Here is a 19,725-nt window from a genome sequence, read left to right as displayed (position 1 = left end):
GGAAGGGCAGGGGGCCGCCGCCACCAGCAAACCCGGGGCCAGGCCGGCCGCGGGTGCTAGCGACGGCGACGGAGAGGAGAGGGAGAGGGTGGGGCTGGAGGAAGGGGAGGTTGGGCGCGGCCGGTCGCGAGAGAGGAGAGGAGGACCCCCTATCTTGATTATATTATTATTAGACAAAAATAATAATAAGGAAATTGCGTCATACTTGCTGTCATCCCATCGTCTCATCTCAGCGCCCATTGCAAATTGGTTGGTCAGCGCCCATCGTCTCCCACCGGTCGCAGCATCTCTCTTGAGCCCCTTGCAATTGGATGGTCAGGCATGCAGCAGGGAAGCCGCCTCTCCTGGTCGGATTTGCAGAGCCTGGCCCGCCGGAAGCCGGCGGCCTCTGCAGCAGCGGCGGATGGCCGACGCCTCGCTAAGGCGCTCTCCGTTCCCCACCTCACGGCCATTGGTACATTCGTCTCCTTGACCTTTTAGCCAACCATATTCTCTGCAACAGAAAATATTGTTGTTTCTGTCCATCAGCTGTGAGAGTAAAACGATATTTGCTTTTCCCCTCTTAGGATCACTTTTTAGTACATCAATAGTCAGCTTGTTTTATCTCTGTAATTCTTTCTTTGCAATTGGTGCCTTGTGTGTTGCATTGGTGGCAATAACTAGTTCAGTCGAGTCTAGTTATCTAGCGGTGATTTGTTTTTCTTTCCTGAACATGTTTGCTGTGAAAAGAAGCGTGTTGTATGAACTATCTGGTTTGATTATCTCAAGAAAAGGTGGCCTGAACCAACTATTACATCTAGAAAGAAAGGAAAATACGACCGCAATGCCGATCCGAGTTTTCAGATCCAACTGAGGCATAGGTTATTGGTTTCAGAGTTTTTTTTTTAGATGAACAGGGAGCTCTCCCCCCGGTTCCATTGCAAGATGAAACCCAACAAAGTATTATACATCAGCTCACTTAGAGGAGAGCATGACAGCGAGCTAAGTATAAACCGGCACGCAGGCCGAGAGGGAGAGGGCTCAGACCGAGCCAATCCTAAACTGAAAAAGAAACAGCTACTTCATTACACGCAGCAGTAACATTTGTCGAGGGGGGGGGGGGGGGGGCAGCAGTAGGTGGTGAGGACTGATTGCTAGCCACTTAGGATCATCAGTGGCAGCTGGGAGTGTTTTGCCGACACTTCCAGGAAGCAGGCCATTTTCTCCATGCCATGTTCTGCCATCAGGACCTCCCAGGATTTGAGAGTCTTGAGGATTACTCTCCAGACCTGTTCAATAGAGATGCAGGTGGTGCTGTTAAAGATCATAGAGTTCCTATTCTTCCACAGGCACCACATGATAGCTGAACTGACACTGTTGAGGACAACATGTTTTTTGTTAGAAATCCAGTATCTAGCTACTGATTCATAATCACTACCAATAGCAGTGTTAAAGTAAACCCTAATGTAGGACCAAAGAATCCTAGCAACAGTGCAGTCAAAAAACAGGTGAAAGACAGACTCATCTTCTGTACAGTACACACAGTCCAGAGGTTTAGTGATGTGTCTTTTCCAAAGGTTGTCTCTGGTCATCACCTTGTTGTTAGAAATCAGTCATAGGAAGACATGGACCCTTGGTGGGACAATAATCTTCCAAACAGCTGGGACAAACACAGGTTGCACTCCTCTAAAATTAATCACATGGTACAAAGAACTGGAGGAGTATTTTCCTTTACTCTCTAATTGCCAGACCAGAGAATCAGAGTCCTCAGTCAGTCTGACACTCCTGGCAATTTCCAGTAGTTGATACCAGTACTCCATAAGTCTATCATTGAAAATCCTTCTAAAGGAAAGTTTAAGGGTGTTACCATCCGACACTTCACTGATGCATTTGTTCTGCTCATTGCAAATCAAATACACAGGCCAAAATTGGACAGCAAGAGGGGAGGTGCCAAACCAGGTATCTTCCCAAAACCTAACCTTATCTCCTTTTTCTACCTTCCATCTATATCCAAATTTGAGTGTTTGGATAATAGATTGGATCCCTTTCCAGAACCTGGAGGTTTGGGTGTTATGGCCTAGGGAAAATAAGTTTGGTTTGCTTTGCACATATTTGCTATCTATCATAGCCCTCCAGGGATTTCCTTCACTCTCATAGCATCTCTTGATCCAAGACCCTAGGAGGCAAAGGTTAACATCCTGGAGGTTAGGGATTCCTAGACCACCAAACTTTTTTTCCATGCACACCAGTTTCCAGTTTGCAAGGTGTAATTTCCTACGGCCCTCAAAATCATTCCACAAACAGTTAGCCATTTGGGAATTGATTAGATCAATGGCCCATTTAGGGAATTTAAAGAAAGAGAGGAGGTAAATAGGGATACTAGCCAGGCAGGCTTGGATTAAAATCAGTCTGCCTTTGTAAGAGTTTCCCTCTCCACCCAGCAATCCTTTTCATAATTTTATCAATCAGGGGTTGGATATCCTCCCTCCTTAGCTTATCATGATGGAGGGGGATCCCCAGGTACTTAATAGGGAAAGCCCCTTTGGTGCATTCAAGGATCTCTAAGAATTCCTCAAGTTCACTATCATCTATATTAATGGGGATCAACTCACTCTTACTGTAGTTAATTCCCATGCCAGAGACCTGTTCAAAACAGTTGAGAACTACCTTGAGGTTTGTAGCATGTAGGATATCTTTATCTAGGAAACAAACTGTGTCATCAGCATACTGGAGGCAGGAAATTCCACCAGGACCAACCTCAGGTCAGAACCCTTCAATCAGGTGCTGCTGAGAAGCTTTGATAAGCATCCTAGTAAGGACATCCACAACTAAGTTAAAAAGTAATGGGGACATAGGGTCTCCTTGTCTAAAGCCTTTACCAGTAAGGAAAAAATCACTCTCCATATTATTTACTTTGACCCCCACAGAGCCTCCATGAGTGACTTGGTGGATCCACTGAATCCACTTCTCACCAAACCCTCTAGCTTTAAGCAGCTCATCTAAAAAATCAAGATTGACTTTGTCTAAAGCTTTTTCATAGTCTAGCTTTAAGACCAGCCCCTGCCTTTTGCTAGAGTGGATGGAGTGAAGCACCTCATGTGTAGTCACCACACTTTCCAGAATATACCTGCCTTTTAAAAATGCAGATTGATTTCTAGCTATGAGTCTCTGCAGGACTTTAGCTAGCCTGTTGGTAAGTACTTTGGTAAAAATCTTAAAACTGCAATTGAGTAGACTAATGGGCCTGAATTTCTTCATGGAAGAGGCATCAGGTTCCTTAGGGATAAGGGTTATCATAGCAAAGTTTAACCTAAATATGTCTAGATCATTGCAATGAAACTCAGAAGACAGTGCCATCAGGTCCCCCTTAATCAAATCCCAGAAATGTTGGTAGAAGAAAAAGGGGATCCCATCTAGCCCTGGTGCTCCATCAGAGTAGGAGTCCAAGACAGCTTTCTTGATCTCCTCCTCAGAGAAGAAGTCAGTACTCAGATGAAAACCAGAATTGTCTTCTTTTCTAAAATCACTAGATGGTCCAAATGGCCCTGTTACAGATGAGCAGGGATGTTACACTAGCATGAGTTCTATTAATTGTATCCACAATTAAGGTCTTTGTACCAGGAGCAGCAGTGCCTCTAACATTCCAGAACATCACATTCATTGTAGGGGAATTGTCTTAGGGTGCTTGCCCCGCTTGTTTTTACGGACTAAGTACCACAAGTTAGAGAATTGATTTCTGAGTTAGTATCATCTAAAAAAGATTTTGAGGTGTTTCCTCACATCTATGGAGTGTTGGGGGCTCTGAGGCAAGGCCCATAGTCTTGTCAGAGCCCTTCTGATCAGGAGTTTTACAAATATTCCTGTCAGTAGTCTCAGCTACATCAAGGGTGATATCCACCCCTATTCTAGAAGCAATAGAAATGAAAGAAGGATCATTGAAATTAGAGAAATTTGAGTCAGGTTTAGTTTTTGTACCTTGGGGTTTTGGTATTTCCATGTTAAGCACCTCTTTGAGTTGTTGGGCTTTTCGCATGATGGTTCTGATATCTCCAGCATGTCTTGTACTCATCCTGGTTGCTTGCACAGGCCCCCACTTTTCCTTGGCAGAATTCACCTGGTTTTGTAACTTTGGGAATTCAGCGTCATACAGCTCCTGTAATTCCTCCTCTTCCATCTTGTCCTTCTCTCCATCTAGCAGCTCCTCTTGTTGATCTTCTAGGTTATCCCAGTCTTTCATAGAACCAAATTCATCATCTTCCCAATTCTCCATCTCCCTCAGCAAAGCAAAGCCATCTTGGAGGTCCCCATTGTCACAAAACAGCTTGTCCAGGTGCCCCGATCTTATGTTCTGCAGGTCCACATGCATCTGTGCTTTAAGCATTGAAGTTGGTGTGGGAGGTTCTACAGAATCAGAGCATCTAGCCATTGGAGGAACCATTGTCTGAGGCACTTTTGGTGGTGTTGTGGGATCCATTGACAGCAGAGGAAGAAGCATTCCCTTTGTCAGTATCCATTGAAACTGTGTTGGTTGATGGTGGGTTTTGAATTACCACCTCATGGAACTAAAACCACGTCACTTTTTTTTGAGAAATAAAACCACGTCACTGGCTGCTCGCCCGACCCGCTCCCGCGAGCGGGGAAGGCGAACTCTCGCCGCGCTGCCCCCAGTCCCTTCCGCTCAGTCCCTCCCTCTCGTCGCCGCCGGCGCGCACCGCCGGGCAAAGCCCGGTCGGTGGAGGCGGCGGCGGGGAATTCCCTTCCCCTCCCATGGGTGTGTGCAGCGCGGGCTGCCGCATCTGGCCGGAGGCGCAGCGCTCGCGTGGGGCGCGGCGGCGGCGAGTCGTCCGACGCGTCGGAGGCGTGGTCGGAGGACATGGCTGCGGCGGCTTCGCGGGGATCTGGTGCGCGGCGGGGCGTGCTCGACGGGCCTGCGGTAGGCTGGCGGCGGCGCCTCGGCTGGCGAGGCATGAGGAGTGGTGCGGGCTGGGGCAGCGTGGGCCGGAGGCCGCGACCTGCTTCCGTGCGGTCGGCCGGCGGGTGTGAGCTGCGGGCGCATCCTAGTGACCGGCGGCGCGTGGGCTTGGTCCCCGTGGTCTGTTCGGGCGCTTGGGCACAGTGAGGGGTGCCGCTCATGGTTGTCTGCGATGTGGACGGACATGGGTGCGCCTCGCAGCTCCGGTGGGCGGCGACATCGCAAGGTGGTGGCCGCGGTGCCGTGCGCGCGGGGGGGGGGGGGGGGGGGGGGTTGGGCCGGCGCGGGCTCTCGACAGATCTGGCGCGCGAGGTGCGCGGCTGATCTACGGCCCCGGGCCGGTGGCTGCGGGGGGTGGTGGGGCCTCGCCGGTGGCCTGCTTTTTTCCGGCGGTGCCTCCGGTCTTGGCAGCGACGTGGCGCAGCAGCGGGGTGGCGCGGGTGATGCTTCGGGTGAAAGCCCTGTGCTGATTTCGGTCGGCACCGGCGGCAGCGTCGCCTTCTGGTGACTCCTAACGACTGTGCTGGTAGCTCTTCTGCTGCTCCTCCCGCGAGCTCCACATATGGTGATTGTCGCTCTACACCGACTCCTACCGCGACTTTCATCGGTGCATGTCGCTCTCCCCCGACACCTCTCGCGACTTTCACCGGTTGGTGCCTATGACTCCATGGACTGTGCTTCATCCACGCGTCTTCCCTTGGCGCTTGGTGCTTGTCTGCACACGGTCTCGTCTTCTCCACCGACCATTGCCGACGATACTGGTCATGCTACACCGCCATCTTTAGCGGCTTCCACATGTGGTGGTGGTCGTTTCTCTCCTCGTGCCACTACGCCGCCTACTTCAGCTGTGTACTTCACCGAGGACGAGATTGCGCGACTTCACGCCCTGCTGATTGCCTCCGACTCTCTATTGACGGGTGCGTCTACATCGACACCTTCAGTTGCGCTCCTGACTGAGTGGGAGATTGGGAGATTTCGCTGCCTGATAGCTGCATCTTCGACATGGTCTGTTGGTTCTACTACGGACTCTTCTGGAATTGTGAGACCACCTTCTACACAAGCAGGTACATCCCCATGGATTCCTGGAGCATCTTTTCATATGACTCATGATCCATCCACCCTGTCATCTACTCGACCTCTCGATTCTCCTGTTCATGTTCTTACTGCTGATGGTACTTCTCCCCCGGTTACTGGCCGAGGCACTCTTAGCACTGCATTTTTTCATGTTCCCGATGTTGCTCATGTTCCTCGGCTTACCATGCAGCTCATTTCTGGTGGTCAGATTGTTGACTCTGGTTGCAGGGTCATTCTTGACTTTGATTCATGTTCAGTTCTGGACCGTCACACTGGTGCTCTTCTTGGTGCTGGCCCCCGGCGCCGTCACTCTCAGGGTCTCTGGCAGCTTGACTGGCTTCACCTTCTATCCGCTGCCACCGCAGCCAGTCTCTCCACCTCTGGTGCCTTGTATACCAGCTCTTTTCAGCAGTGGCATCATCGCCTTGGTCACTTATGTGGCTCTCGTCTCTCATCCTTAGTTCGGCGTGGTCTTCTTGGATCCGTCTCTGGCGGTGTGTCTTTAGACTGTCAGGGTTGTCGGCTTGGTAAACAAGTTCAGTTACCTTATCCTCATAGCGAGACTGTGTCTCAGCGTCCTTTTGACCTTGTTCACTCTGATGTCTGGGGTCCAGCTCCCTTCGCTTCGAAGGGATGCCATCGCTACTATATTATCTTTATAGATGATTTCTCTCGACATACGTGGATACATTTCATGTCTTCTCGTAGTGAGGTCTTATCTATCTATAAGCGTTTTGCTGCCATGGTTCACACTCAGTTCTCTTCGCCTATTCGAGTGTTTCGTGCTGACTCTGCTGGAGAGTATATCTCCAAGATGTTGCGTGGATTTCTTGCTGAGCAGGGTACCCTCGATCAGTTTTTTTTTGTCCTGGTGCTCATGCTCAGAATGGCGTGTCTGAGCGCAAGCATCGTCACCTTCTTGAGACGGCTCGTGCGATATGATCGCTGCCTCTCTCCCGCCTCACTTTTGGGCTGAGGTTGTCTCTACTTCCATCTATCTCATCAATCTTCAGCCATTCACTGCTTTGCAAGGTGGCGTTCCTTTCGAGTGTCTTTTTGATCGTTCTCCCGATTATTCGACGCTTCATTTGTTTGGTTGTGTTTGCTATGTTCTTCTTGCCCCTCGCGAATGCACCAAACTAACCGCTCAGTCTGTTGACTGTGTCTTCTTAGGCTATAGTGATGAGCATAAGGGCTATCGTTGTTGGGATCCTATCGGTCGTCAGATGCGTATTTCTCGGGACGTGACTTTTGACGAGTCTCGTCCCTTCTACCCGCGCCCATCTTCCTCGACCTTTTCAGTGGAGGATATCTCTTTCCTCACTTTTTCTGACGCACCTATCACCCCCATCCAGCCTTTGTCTATTCATATTTCCTAACATTTCCGAGCTAGCAGTTCAACATATGATTTTCTTAGCTCACTATGCTATATCGACTGTTGCTAGGTGTTGGCTCGACGATTGGCGCCGGCATCTATGTCCTGGTAGGAACGGTGGCCCATGACCATGCAGGACCAGCCTTGACACTTTCCTTTCTAATTGCTGGCATTGCTGCTGCTCTTTCTGCCTTGTGTTATGCCGAGCTTTCTTGCCGCTTCCCTTCAGCAGGGAGTGCTTATCACTATTCCTACATTTGCATTGGCGAGAGGTACTAGCAATGTGTAATCCCATCAGTTTCTTGCTTTCCTCTGTTTACATATCTGGCCGTCTTAGTTTACATTTTCTTTCTTTCTCTTATGTATGTACTGCTTCTTGACAAATTACCATCAGTGTCGCTTGGCTGATCGGTTGGGCTTTGATTCTCGAGTACACAATCGGTGGATCATCAGTGGCACGTGGCATCTCACCAAACTTGGTAATATGCCCTACTAACCTCTCTTCCGATGTGTGCGCTATAAGTAATCAGATACCATTTTATGTTTCTCAGGCTCTGTTTTTTGGTGGCCAAGACAAGTTGCCCTTCTTCTTAGCACAAGTACATGTTAAATGGCTTGACACCCCAGTTGATCCTTGTGCTGCCATTCTTGTCCTCATAGTGACCGCATTACTCTGTCTGGGAATAAAGGAGGTAAATGTCTTATTCCATAATTGCACTTAGTTTGGAGCGCATGAAATTTCTGTCTATTATCGACTTACAGTTTTACACTATTGAAGTATGAATGATGTCCTATTCAGAGCTCACTTGTGGAAGGCGTCATCACCATTGCAAATGTCGCAATTATGCTGTTTGTCATCTGTGCCGGTGGATGGTTAGGATTCCAGAATGGCTGGCCTGGTTATGATGTTCCGAAAGGGTAAAGTTAAGGTTTATAAATTGCCTATCAGAATGCACAGAATCCCATTTTGGTATGGCTCTAATATTTGCTTCTTGGTATGCAGTTACTTTCCGAATGGTGCAGGTGGAGTTTTTTCTGGATCAGCAACCCTCTTCTTTGCTTACATTGGCTTTGATGCAGTTGCCAGTACAGCTGAAGAGGTTGGCCTTTGTTCTTTCACCATTGAAGAAGTATTTGTGTTCCTTTGTGGTGTAAATTCTCTCTTGCAGTTTTGGTACTTTAGTGAACACCACTGTTAATGTGCAGTGACATGATTATCTTTTATTTGTCAAAGTACTTCCCAGGTGAAGAATCCTCAACGTGATCTTCCATGGGGAATGGGTTTGACTTTGTCAATGTGCTGCTTCCTCTACATGATGGTTTCTGCTGTTATTGTCGGACTGGTGCCATATTATGCAATGGATCCTGACACCCCTATTTCATCTGCATTTGATCAATACGGAATGCAATGGGCAGCGTAAGTGCCAGCAGCCCTTTGAGCCACATGACATGGTTGTTAAGACAATTATAATCACACATTGTATTTATTTCAGTTCTGAGCATTACTCCATCGCACTTATCTCTGTGAAAATGCAGGTATGTCATTTCCAGTGGGGCTGTTCTTGCTCTCATAGCATCACTGATTGGCGCTATTCTCCCTCAGGTACATAAGAACTGAGAAATTAGAGCATCATTATATGCCATTGTCATTTCAGTCACCTTCTCCCGGCACATGATATGTAGGTTGACAAGGAAATGAAACAAGTGAAACTTCTTAACGTCAGGGTCTTGCAATGAAGTCATAAATAATTCTATTTAGGTTACACTATTATTGTATTTCTACCGAGGAACAAAAGATTTTGCAAATTACAGCAGGAATCATAACTGATTAGTTTATTCTATTTGTTGTCTTTGGTCAGCCAAGAATTGTCATGGCTATGTCAAGAGATGGACTGCTTCCCCCAATATTCTCAGCTGTTAGTCAACGGACTCAAGTCCCAACATTGAGCACAATTCTGACTGGGATATGTGCTGCTACCCTTGCTTTTTTCATGGATGTGTCACAATTGGCAGGGATGGTAATATGTTACTGGCCATGTAAAATGGTAGCATTGCCAAGTGGAGAGCTACTCCAGGTAATAACTGTTTTCTTGATCTGTTTATTCAGGTAAGCGTGGGCACACTATTGGCATTTACAATGGTTGCGATTTCTCTTTTAATAGTAAGATATTCTCCTCCGAATGATATGCCAATGGTAGGTGCTGATCCACCCTCACTTGAATCACTAGCTTTACACACTGGGCATTCAGAGGCAGATGAGGGAGTTTTGGAAGGTCCTTTTGGCAATGGTAATGAAATAATTATCATTTATGTACATGTTTCAAAACACTATCACCTGTGACTTCTTCACCGAACTGTTTTGATTCGAATTAGTAGCAGCGACAAGGTGAAACCCAAAAATCATTGGCGTTTAGATGACTTCTTCACCCAACTGAATGTTCTATACATGCCTAATTTAGGTTCAGTTTGTGCTTGCTGAACACCTGAACTGTACCGTGCTAAACTTATCTTATAATCTACTATAAAAAATAGTCATTTAAGCAGGGAAAGTTCATTAGCCAAATGGTAAATAGAGAAAAGCTAGCTGGGAAACTGGGATTATCACGATCTACTGCAATGCCAAATACAGCCTTAGCCATCATGCATTCTGTCTGCTTTTCTCAGCTTGCACCCACTACAGAAATTAGCTGCTAGCTGAAACTGAACTCCCCTGCAGTATTGTTTTCCTTTACGTCATAATCCTCATGCATAAATTTCCTTGCAAGATATCTTACCTGTTAACTATACATAGTTCATCTCTTTCAAGCTACGTCGTGTTACACCCCTAGCTTTCCTTTCATGATTACTGAGGATATGATATGTGCCAGTATTCTTTTGATATATGTAATCTTCCTTTGCAATCAGTTGATGAAGCACTTACTGCTAGCGAGGTCACCAACATGGTAAGGGGACAAAAAGCTAAAAGATGCATATTGATGGTTTGCTTTGGGGTCATCATCTTTGTACCAGCGGTTTCTTTCTCCTCCTTGCCATTGTAAGTAATAATTCAGTCATTTGTCTGCTTAGTTAAACCCAAGTATTTTATGTATGCAATGCAAAAAAAGGTTAGTCAGTGCTGGCATGCTGGGACACAAAACTACACTCTTATTGCAACGTTATTTACCGGACTAGTCACTAACATGAAACATAATTCCACCACTGATACCAAAATAATATCAGCCTGTTCAGAAGCAACATATAAATAATCCTAATCTATTTATACTTTCTATAGTTACATACGATGCACAACATGTGCCTTAGGTGGCTTGCTCTTGCTCGGTGCTACCGTTGTACTTTCATGCATCGGACAAGACGTGCGGTCTTCACGACAAACTGAAGGTACATAAGCTATGAGCATGGATATTATTTGTGTGCCACATTTTATTCGAATTTTGGACAACCTGATTTTATAATTTAAAGAAAGCTCAGATTGCCTTGTTGTTTCTTAGGTTTCATGTGCCCGCTTGTACCTGTACTTCCAATATGCTGCATCCTCATCAACATGTACCTTCTTATGAACCTCGGGTAAGTAACTTGGCATGTATGGAGTATACACCATTGATGTACTAATTTTCTTGATGAAATCAGGGGTGCTTGCATTCTTACCTCTTCGTTGTTGTTGTACATTGTCACCTGGAATTTGGTACCTTTGTGGTTTGCTATTGCAAATTGAATTTCCTAACATGGTTGTCGTGAGCTGTGATAGCAGCAACTTCTGAAGATAATCTGTGTCTCTTTGATTCATCTGACTGCAGGAGTCACACGTGGATCCGCGTTTCTGTATGGCTTGCGGCTGGTGCACTAATATATCTCTTCTACGGCCGAAATCACAGTTCCCTGACAGGAACGGCCTACGAGCGCGTATCACCTGCATGAGACAGCATGGGGGTATTTTTCTAATTTTTCATCTTCATATATGTTGATGAACTCGTGAAGGCGGAGACCTTGGTGAATTTCCTTCACACTGACAAGGTTAGCACTTCCATGGTCTATCTGTCAACGGGTGAAGCCATCACACATGGTTGGGGGGTTCCTGACCAGTTTTGGACAAGAAACTGAAGAACCCCGAGTTTTGAATTCTTCAGAGGTTTTAAAGCCGAAAGCAGAAACATGTATACCCATAGTAGCACTGCATGGGATCATTTCTTTTTTTGGCAATTTCACCAACCCCCAGGAGGCTCTTTTGGAACAAGTGTTCTTTTAGAAAATATTAGCAAAAATGCCCGTGCGTTGCAACGGAAAAAATAAATATCAGCACATGCTCACACGGTGTTGCCGCCGTCAATGAGTCACACCCTCTATATCAGCATGGCGCCCCACCCGTGTTGCCGCTTACCCTCCTTCCTATCCTCATTGACGGCGGCTGTGGTGTCCACTTGATCACAAACCCGTCCAAACGTGGGTAATCCAAAGACGATGAGCTCAGCCATAAAAACGTAAAGCTAATTTGTAATCCCATAGAAATGATCCTCATAGAATCCATACCAAATGCAATCCAACCAACCATTTTATCATGATATGTTCACAAACTTTAGTTATGCTATTAGTGACCATGTTTAAATTGGTAATAAGAAACTTGATGACGCTGAATGTTGAGTGCGAATAACGTTTATATTCTCTTTTTTTTTTGCGGGTAACGTTTATATTCTCTCATGGAAGAATTGATTCTATTCTTTTAGGACAGAATATACAACCTATTGTTTCAGAACGGAAGGGGTCGAAATACTCTGAATCAGTTTATACACTCTGGAATATAAATTCAGGTCACATACATTCCGCTTCTGCGGCTAACTTAGGAAGTATTACACTTCTAGGACCAAAAACTTTAAAGTGAAATAGCACAACATAAGCAAATCCAACCATAGTTATGTGGAGGAACTAATTCAGCAAATACAATATGCATCGAAAATTCAGAGATCTCATAAGACGTGGATTGATGCCCAATATATTGAGAAACAATGCACATGTTTCAACAGGTACTTCGATGAACTGAAGTAAATTATATACAAAGAATAGAAAAGGAAATTAGTACATAACTCGGGGACCAAATTGGTAAACAATACTACAATCTTGAAAAGAAACATCAACAATAGTAAAATTTATAGCTACACAACTACAGTCTTGTGCCACTTCCGGTTGCACTCCATGAAATGGCAAGGGAACCACACATAATGGCGAGCAACTTGGCAAACAAAACATGCAGAATGTTTAGTTAAGCATGAATTTTTGATGTATAATTCTACAGTATGCACTGTACGTACTTTAGTTAAGCATGGATATATATCTGAACTTGCAAGACATACATTGGTCACTGTTATTCTTTTCTATTTAAATTTTGTGGTCCACCATGATATATATATAATACAATTCAAAACAGATGCTATGAATGCAATTACAAATTCCTGGAAAAAATGCAATTACATATATTTATGACCGCACTGTTGTATTGGTTTCCCTGTGAAAGTTTGTAACCTATGCTGATTTGAAGCATTATGCTCCATCTTTTATTTTGCATCTTCACCAAATTTCCGTCTCGCACATGTGCACTACATTCAGTTTGAAGCTATCGACAATGAAGAGCAGACTTGTGACTGAAAACACAAATTTTATGTTCTTTCCAGTTGACCCAACCACTTATGCAATTTTAAACTTCGGCACACACACCACAATGCAGAACCGTGTATGATGTGGCTTGTAACAGGCAAAAAAATTGGAGTGTCATGGATGAGAAGGACGTTGGCTACCGTTATCGTTGTGCGCTACTAAATTTGGATGAAGGGAGTATGAGGTGCTGCTGACGGCTTACATGGAGAGACGGAGAAAACACAACAACGTCCATATCACAAGCGCCTCATAACTTCTTGTTGGTTCTTAGCGCACGTAGGGGCACCTTCGAATACGCCTCTGCTCCAACTCCATCCTCAATCCACCACTTGCTCCAGCTCCTTTTGAACCCTCCTTGAACCCCTTGATTTCTCACATGGATGGCTTGTAAGTCATATCGTGAAACTAAGCATCATGAACAAACTTTAGTACTATCTTGGATGGAGAATTATGGAGGTACACTCTACAACAAAGTACCGACTTGAAGTTGAGTAGTGGCTTTAGAGACACAGATCTAAAACTTGTAGGCTCAATAGTTGGTAAGAAACTCTCTTTGAGTTAGATAAAAGGTATGCAGACTTCTTAAGTTAGCAAGTGCTAACACCTGGCACCATGACCGTTTCTGCTTGGGTCCGTCAAACATGCTATGATGTTAATATAAAATAAATATTTTCTAACGAATACAAAGTAAATAATGTGTGGGCAGAAGCGATAGGCTTAATCAATCAAAAGCATACACCATTACAACCCTCCGGCGAGTCCAGGCCTGTCTGTGTAAATGTATCAAATACTGCCTACACATTTTGCTTATTAAAATCATATCCATCAAAGTTTATCTACTTTTTTTTGAAACGCGGTCCCTTAGGTACCGATCTCATTTAAAAAGGTCGAAGAGAGTTTTCCGGTTAATAATCGAAAAACCGGGCTAAAACCGTCACAATGCGCCCGCCACAACAGGACACACAGGGCGACCTGGCAACCTACACAAGAACGCACATATGCCGTCAAGGGAAAGAGCCCCGTCAAGGTTGTAATCCGGCGTCATCGCCATCACGCCTCCGCGAGGGCGACTCCGACTTCACCATCGACGACCACCGATGTAGCCCCCACCGCAGACAAGCGTAGAGGCCTGCGTCGGACAGCGCCAAGCAGTCCACCACACGCACCGGCGACCAGGCAGCTTCGACTCAGCCGACGAGCATTGAAGGAAGAAAAGCACTGAATGCATCAGAATTTATCGATGACAATATGTAGCACTTAATTGTTATATGACTTTTAGAAGCAGCTTGGCTAAGCCCTCAGCGGCGTCGGTCTGTATATATATTAAGAATATGGTGGAGTGCTTGAGTCCGACGTCGGCGTCAACACTCAAAGTCGGACATTGGGTTGCGAACTGGCTCTGACCTCCGAGTTAGAACACACCGAGGATAAGCAGGCCAGCCATGAAATCTGCAGCAGCAAAATCATATGCTCCTCGGTTCTAGCACTTGCCTAGCTAATATAGTTCAAGCAAGTACAGTAAACTAAAATAAAAACCTTTTAAAAAGTAGGGGGCTCCGTGTTAAGCAATGGTTTCAGGTTATCAGGTTCAACCAGTACTGTGCTACCTTTTAATAACTATGGAAGATGATTCAGGTCTCAAATTAGATATAATCACTGAACGCAATAAGCAGAATTCAAATAAAGCAACATCTCTAGGACCGTCTTCTGAAAAATATAAATGGAAGATCAGGTAAACTTTTCAACTGTCACTACACCTTTTCATGAAGAATCAATCGGCTATCATTTTTTTTGACGGGCTATGGCTATCATATTCAACAACCAGAATGATGTACGTGCAGGTTCGTATTTTACCGTTTAAATCCTTGAGGCTCTCTCCTTGTCTTGTTTTGAAATAGCTCACTGTTAAGACTTCTTCTATTCATAGTTTGGTAGTTGCTTGAGAACAATACCTAGCAGAGAAACATCTCGGGGAAAATAAGCATACTGTAACTAGAACAAGCTAAGCAAGATAAGCTTATGATTCTCCGAGCTGTTTCTCTGTTTGCTTTCTTTTCCTTAATGGCAGGTACTCCGTCGCTCATGGTTTTTTTAGGGCTTTAGCATTCTCACTCTAGAGAGCTACCAAAGTTATATTACACCACAGAATAGACCGTCTTCCACAAGAAAGCAATTAGTATCTCACTCCAGTTACATACTCTCTGCATCATATGTGGTGGTGTTGTCACTCTGCAACTGTCCAATAGTCTGTCTCTGTTAACTACTCTCCTTCTTGGTACCCACACCAAACAAAGGATTTCCACTTTTCCAGTTTATTGTTGTGTTATTCACCCATAGAGCAATGTGATATCGATACGGTAATAACTATTCATTATACTATTGATCGCTAGATTATTTTCAGTTCAGCAGGTGTGATTCTGAAATGTCATATTTCACGACAAACCATTAAATTATAATAAACTCAAAGAATTCTAATCAATATCAATGCTGTTATTATTGTAGAACAACACGAGTAAATGGGAGTAGACTCTAAATGACAAATCAGAGCATCTTCATGGGCAAATATGTCTATTTATATTTTTAGGTTTTCATACAAAGAAAATCCTGGAGCAGGAAGTACCTAAAAGAAGATTAACATAGAGCTAACAATGCATTAATTGGAAAAGCACAAAAAACACATGCGAGAATCTTATAGACACATAAGTAGAAGTACCTTGGTGGTCGGGAACGCCGACGAGGCTTGGTGTAGGACTGCAATCCACCTTGGTGGTCGGGAACGCCGACGAGGCTTGGTGTAGGACTGCAATCCAGTGGAAAGCAAATCATATCCTCGTTCTTTGGTTCATACTCCCTCCATGGTTATCCCACTTTCGTCTGTTTTTTCATCTCTTCTTGCACCATCCGCTCTCACTCTGGTTCATCGGTTTACTTTTTTACTATTAGTTTTTTAAAAAGTCAATCGTTGTTTATGTTTGACCAACGTTATAGTAAAATATATAAAGATTTACAATACCTAATATATATAATATAAAAATATATTTTAGCGTGAATCTAGTGATAATGATTTCGTATTCTAGATATTGATATTTTTGTTAATAAACTTGGTCAAAGTTTAAGAAGTTTGACTTTTTGAAAAAATAATACACCTTATATTTAGGAATGAAAGGAGTATAAACCAACACTTTTTCTAATGTATAGCAAATCAGAATGTAACTTTCTTATATTAAGTTATTCAAATCAATCGATACCTCTCATTAGTGCAATTTGTTTTAGGAAACAAATAGCAGATTTTCAGAAAACAAATAACATATTTTTAGGAAATAAATAACAGATTTTAAACTAACTTTCCTAACTTATTTACATCAATCGATCCCTTTCATTAATATAATTTATTTTAGGAAACAAATAACATATTTTCAGAAAACAAATAACGAATTTTAAGGAAATTAACATCACATCATGACAACAAATCTCGTTATCTTTACTCCTAAAGTCTCACGTAGGTCGTCAGCTCGTTCGATCGTCCTACCCCCCTCCCGATCCCCCTTTTTTCTCTCTCTCGTCCTTCCATCCGACCGACTTTTTCTTCCTTCCTTTTATTTCCATGAAAGCCATGCGTAAAATCAAATATTCCTCTCAAAGGAAAAAAAACTCACCAAGGCTAATCCTCGTATTGATCCACTTTCCCGTCCGTCGTCGCTCTGCCTCACGTGCCAATCGCCATGCCACTCTCGGCTCTCCCATTCGGCCATCCCCTCATCTGCCTTTGCCGTCGATAACATGAGTTGCAACAGAGCAGTCGACGGGTGTGTCATTTACCTGCAACCTCAACATTACTAGAGGTCATTGACATCCAGAAGTTGCAGGCCGTCATTGAGAACATACATGATGGATCGAGAGGCTGGATCTCGAGAATGGACATGCGCGCTTGTCACGGGCGGGTGGGGGAAAAGCCGTTGTGGGGCTGTGCGGTGAGGACGATTTCACTGTTTTGACCCTTTTTTACATAGTTTAGCCCGATCTGATTCCGTTTGCAATTTTTTTCCAGACCTGACCCTTTTTCCTACCGCCACCCGCTGTGGCGGTAGGCGTACACATCCTACCGCTAGAGACAATGGCGGTAGAGTCGTTGGACTCCGCTGACCCGAGGGAACCATCTGCATTGATACGACCCCTACCGCCACTCATCTTATGGTAGGGTGTGTATGCCTACCGTCACAATCGGGGGCTGTAGGAAAAAGGGTCAGATCCGATTTTTTTTTCACAAATGGGGTCAGATGAGGCTAAAGTTAGCGAAAAGGGTCAAAACCGTGAATTTGTCCGCGCGGCGACGCCCGACTATGGCGGGAGAGACGGTGCGTGAACGCCCGTGCGTCTGTGACCTCGTGAAGCTGGGGCTTGACACATACCCACGCGCTCCGCCACCACCTCCTTCTCCTCCCTCCACCACAGGCCGCCTACTAGATCTCGTTGTGCGTTGACAGTCATCCATGACCCACTCCACCCTACCTGCCCCAGCCCTGATGCCTCCACGTACCAAGCCCCGTCACAGCTGCATCGACCTAATGTGTGACGCATCCCATCGTCATAGCAACAATCTATGATTCTGGTTCGAGACGGGTCTGCGGCACCGACACCGGGATGATCCGCCTGGTTGAGAAGCTCATCCATGATGTGTGGGTCAGCCCGTAATTGTCCGACGTGTGACCTGTTGATCAGGAGTCCCAAGTCCATACTCTTTGTAGTTACACATATCTTTTGACTGCATCCTCGTCATAGTAGTGGTTCGATATGTTCTGTCGATGAACAACCTCGCGAGGCTGCAAGGTTGGTTGTGAGTTACGGAAACACCCCCTTACCCTTTAATTAACTACTAAAAGCTTCTCCTTTTTGAATTATTTTTAACTAATCGCTGACTCAATTTCAATTGTTGATCATTTTGGTTTAACCTTTTTGAAAGGATTGATATGGTTGACTAGAGGGGAGGGGGGGGGGGTGAATAGGAAACTACCAATTTTTAGCTCTTCTTAACAAATTAGGGTTAGCAACAAAAGGTTCTCTAGATGAACAACCAGGTGAGCAACCTATATGATGCTAACAACAACGACAACAAGAGCAAGCAAGGAATACACCACAACAATAATAAGTACAAAGTAAAGGTAAGAGATAACCGCTAGTGGAATCGGTGGAGACGAGGATGTGTTACCGAAGTTCCTTCCCTTTGACAGGAAGTACGTCTCCATTGAAGCGGTGTGGAGGCACATTGCTCCCCAAGAAGTCACTAGGGCCACCGTATTTCCGCACGCCCTCACACAATGCGAGATGCCGTGATTCCACTATTGCTTCCCTTGAAGGCGGCGACCGGACCTTTACAAATAAGGTTGGGGCTATCTCCACACAAAGCTTGAAGGCACCCAACAAGACCACGAAGCTTCACCATAATGGAATGTGGCTCCGAGGTGACCTCAACCGTCTAGGGTGCTCAAACACCCCAAGAGTAACAAGATCCGCAAGGGATTAGTGGGGGGAATCAAATATCTCTTGGTGGAAGTGTAGACCAGGGCCTTCTCAAGCAATCCCTAGGAAATCAACAAGTTTGATTGGCTAGGAGAGAGATCGGGCAAGAATGAGCTTTGGAGCAACAATGAGCTTGGGGAGGTAAGATGTAACCTTCTCAGGGAAGAAGACACCTATATATAGTGGGGGAAACAATCCAATCGTTACCCCCCAGCAGTACTACCGCACGGTAGTTCACCAACCACAAGTAAGAAAATGCTACCGTGCCTACCACTTCTGAGGCAAAAGGATGCGCAAAAAGTCCGACGGAGCGGTAGTAAAAAACTACTACCGCCCAGATAGCGGTACTACCGCCCAGAGAGCGGTAGTAAAAAAAAACTACCGCCCAAAGAGCGGTACTACCGCTGTGCCTGCGGTACTACCGCCGACCCTTTTGCACATACATGAAAAACATGGTTGGAGCTCCATTGAAGCAAGGGAAAGGAGGTGCAATAGAAATGTGTACGTGTTGATTCCGCCCAAACCTTTTCGAAGCGGACCCCCTCTTAATAGTACGACTTCCCTACGACTCAAATCCACCAAAGAGAAACGTAGAAAGCAACCGTCTTTGAAAGACTCAGAGGGGCACCGAATCATCTTGTGCCTAGTCATGAATTACCTGAAATGCTCAAGGCACACGATTAGTCCGCACATGCATTGTCATCAATCACCAAAACCACTTAGGGAGAAATATGCCCTAACAATCTCCCCTTTTTTGGTGGATTGATGACAATACACGATTTGCACTAAAGGATATAAACATAACATATGCAAACCCAAAATCTACGAACTAGAGACAGTCTCCCCCTGGATGTGTGCATACTTTAGAGAAAGGATATGGACTGTCCAACACACAACCAAAGAAAAGCACCCCCCTAGATTTTGTAGACGAGGCATTCCTTGCAACAAACTGAATAAACACTAAGCATGGAAGCAAGGCATAACATGTGAGCATGAAGATAAGGGCACATAATAATTAGAATCACAAGCTACTAATATACTGGATAATAATGAGGCAATAAAGGTAGAGGAGTGATAGCATATGTCTCACACCATATGATAAAGTACGACGTCTCCTGGTCTCACACACAAAGAAAAAGCGAACAAAGTAGCAATGAAAGTTCAA

The 19,725-nt window shown here is 45.0% G+C and overlaps 1 protein-coding gene across 13 annotated transcripts; it reads left to right on the top strand.

Moving 5' to 3' along the window:
* Window positions 1-230: 230 nt before the first annotated feature.
* Window positions 231-11,688, top strand: LOC123429375 (cationic amino acid transporter 2, vacuolar-like). 13 transcript variants are annotated; one of them, XM_045113490.1, is made up of 14 exons: window positions 231-454; window positions 7,471-7,672; window positions 7,795-7,879; window positions 7,931-8,092; window positions 8,200-8,318; window positions 8,404-8,500; window positions 8,645-8,817; window positions 8,937-9,003; window positions 9,260-9,418; window positions 9,508-9,688; window positions 10,305-10,434; window positions 10,672-10,778; window positions 10,889-10,964; window positions 11,195-11,688. In XM_045113490.1, exons 1-14 carry the CDS (start codon window positions 322-324, stop codon window positions 11,313-11,315), a joined length of 1,812 nt encoding a protein of 603 aa, XP_044969425.1. In that variant the 5' UTR covers window positions 231-321; the 3' UTR covers window positions 11,316-11,688. The 13 variants fall into 13 exon arrangements, 12 of the variants coding, with proteins under 12 accessions (XP_044969425.1, XP_044969367.1, XP_044969385.1 ...); XM_045113432.1 differs by having other exon boundaries at window positions 234-454; window positions 7,952-8,092; XM_045113419.1 differs by lacking the exon at window positions 231-454 and adding an exon at window positions 5,392-6,015.
* The last annotated feature ends 8,037 nt before the right edge of the window (window positions 11,689-19,725 follow it).

Source organism: Hordeum vulgare, chromosome 1H (assembly GCF_904849725.1).
Source record: "Hordeum vulgare subsp. vulgare chromosome 1H, MorexV3_pseudomolecules_assembly, whole genome shotgun sequence".
NCBI classification, from domain to species: domain Eukaryota; kingdom Viridiplantae; phylum Streptophyta; class Magnoliopsida; order Poales; family Poaceae; genus Hordeum; species Hordeum vulgare.
This window is presented reverse-complemented; position numbering and strand designations above follow the sequence as displayed.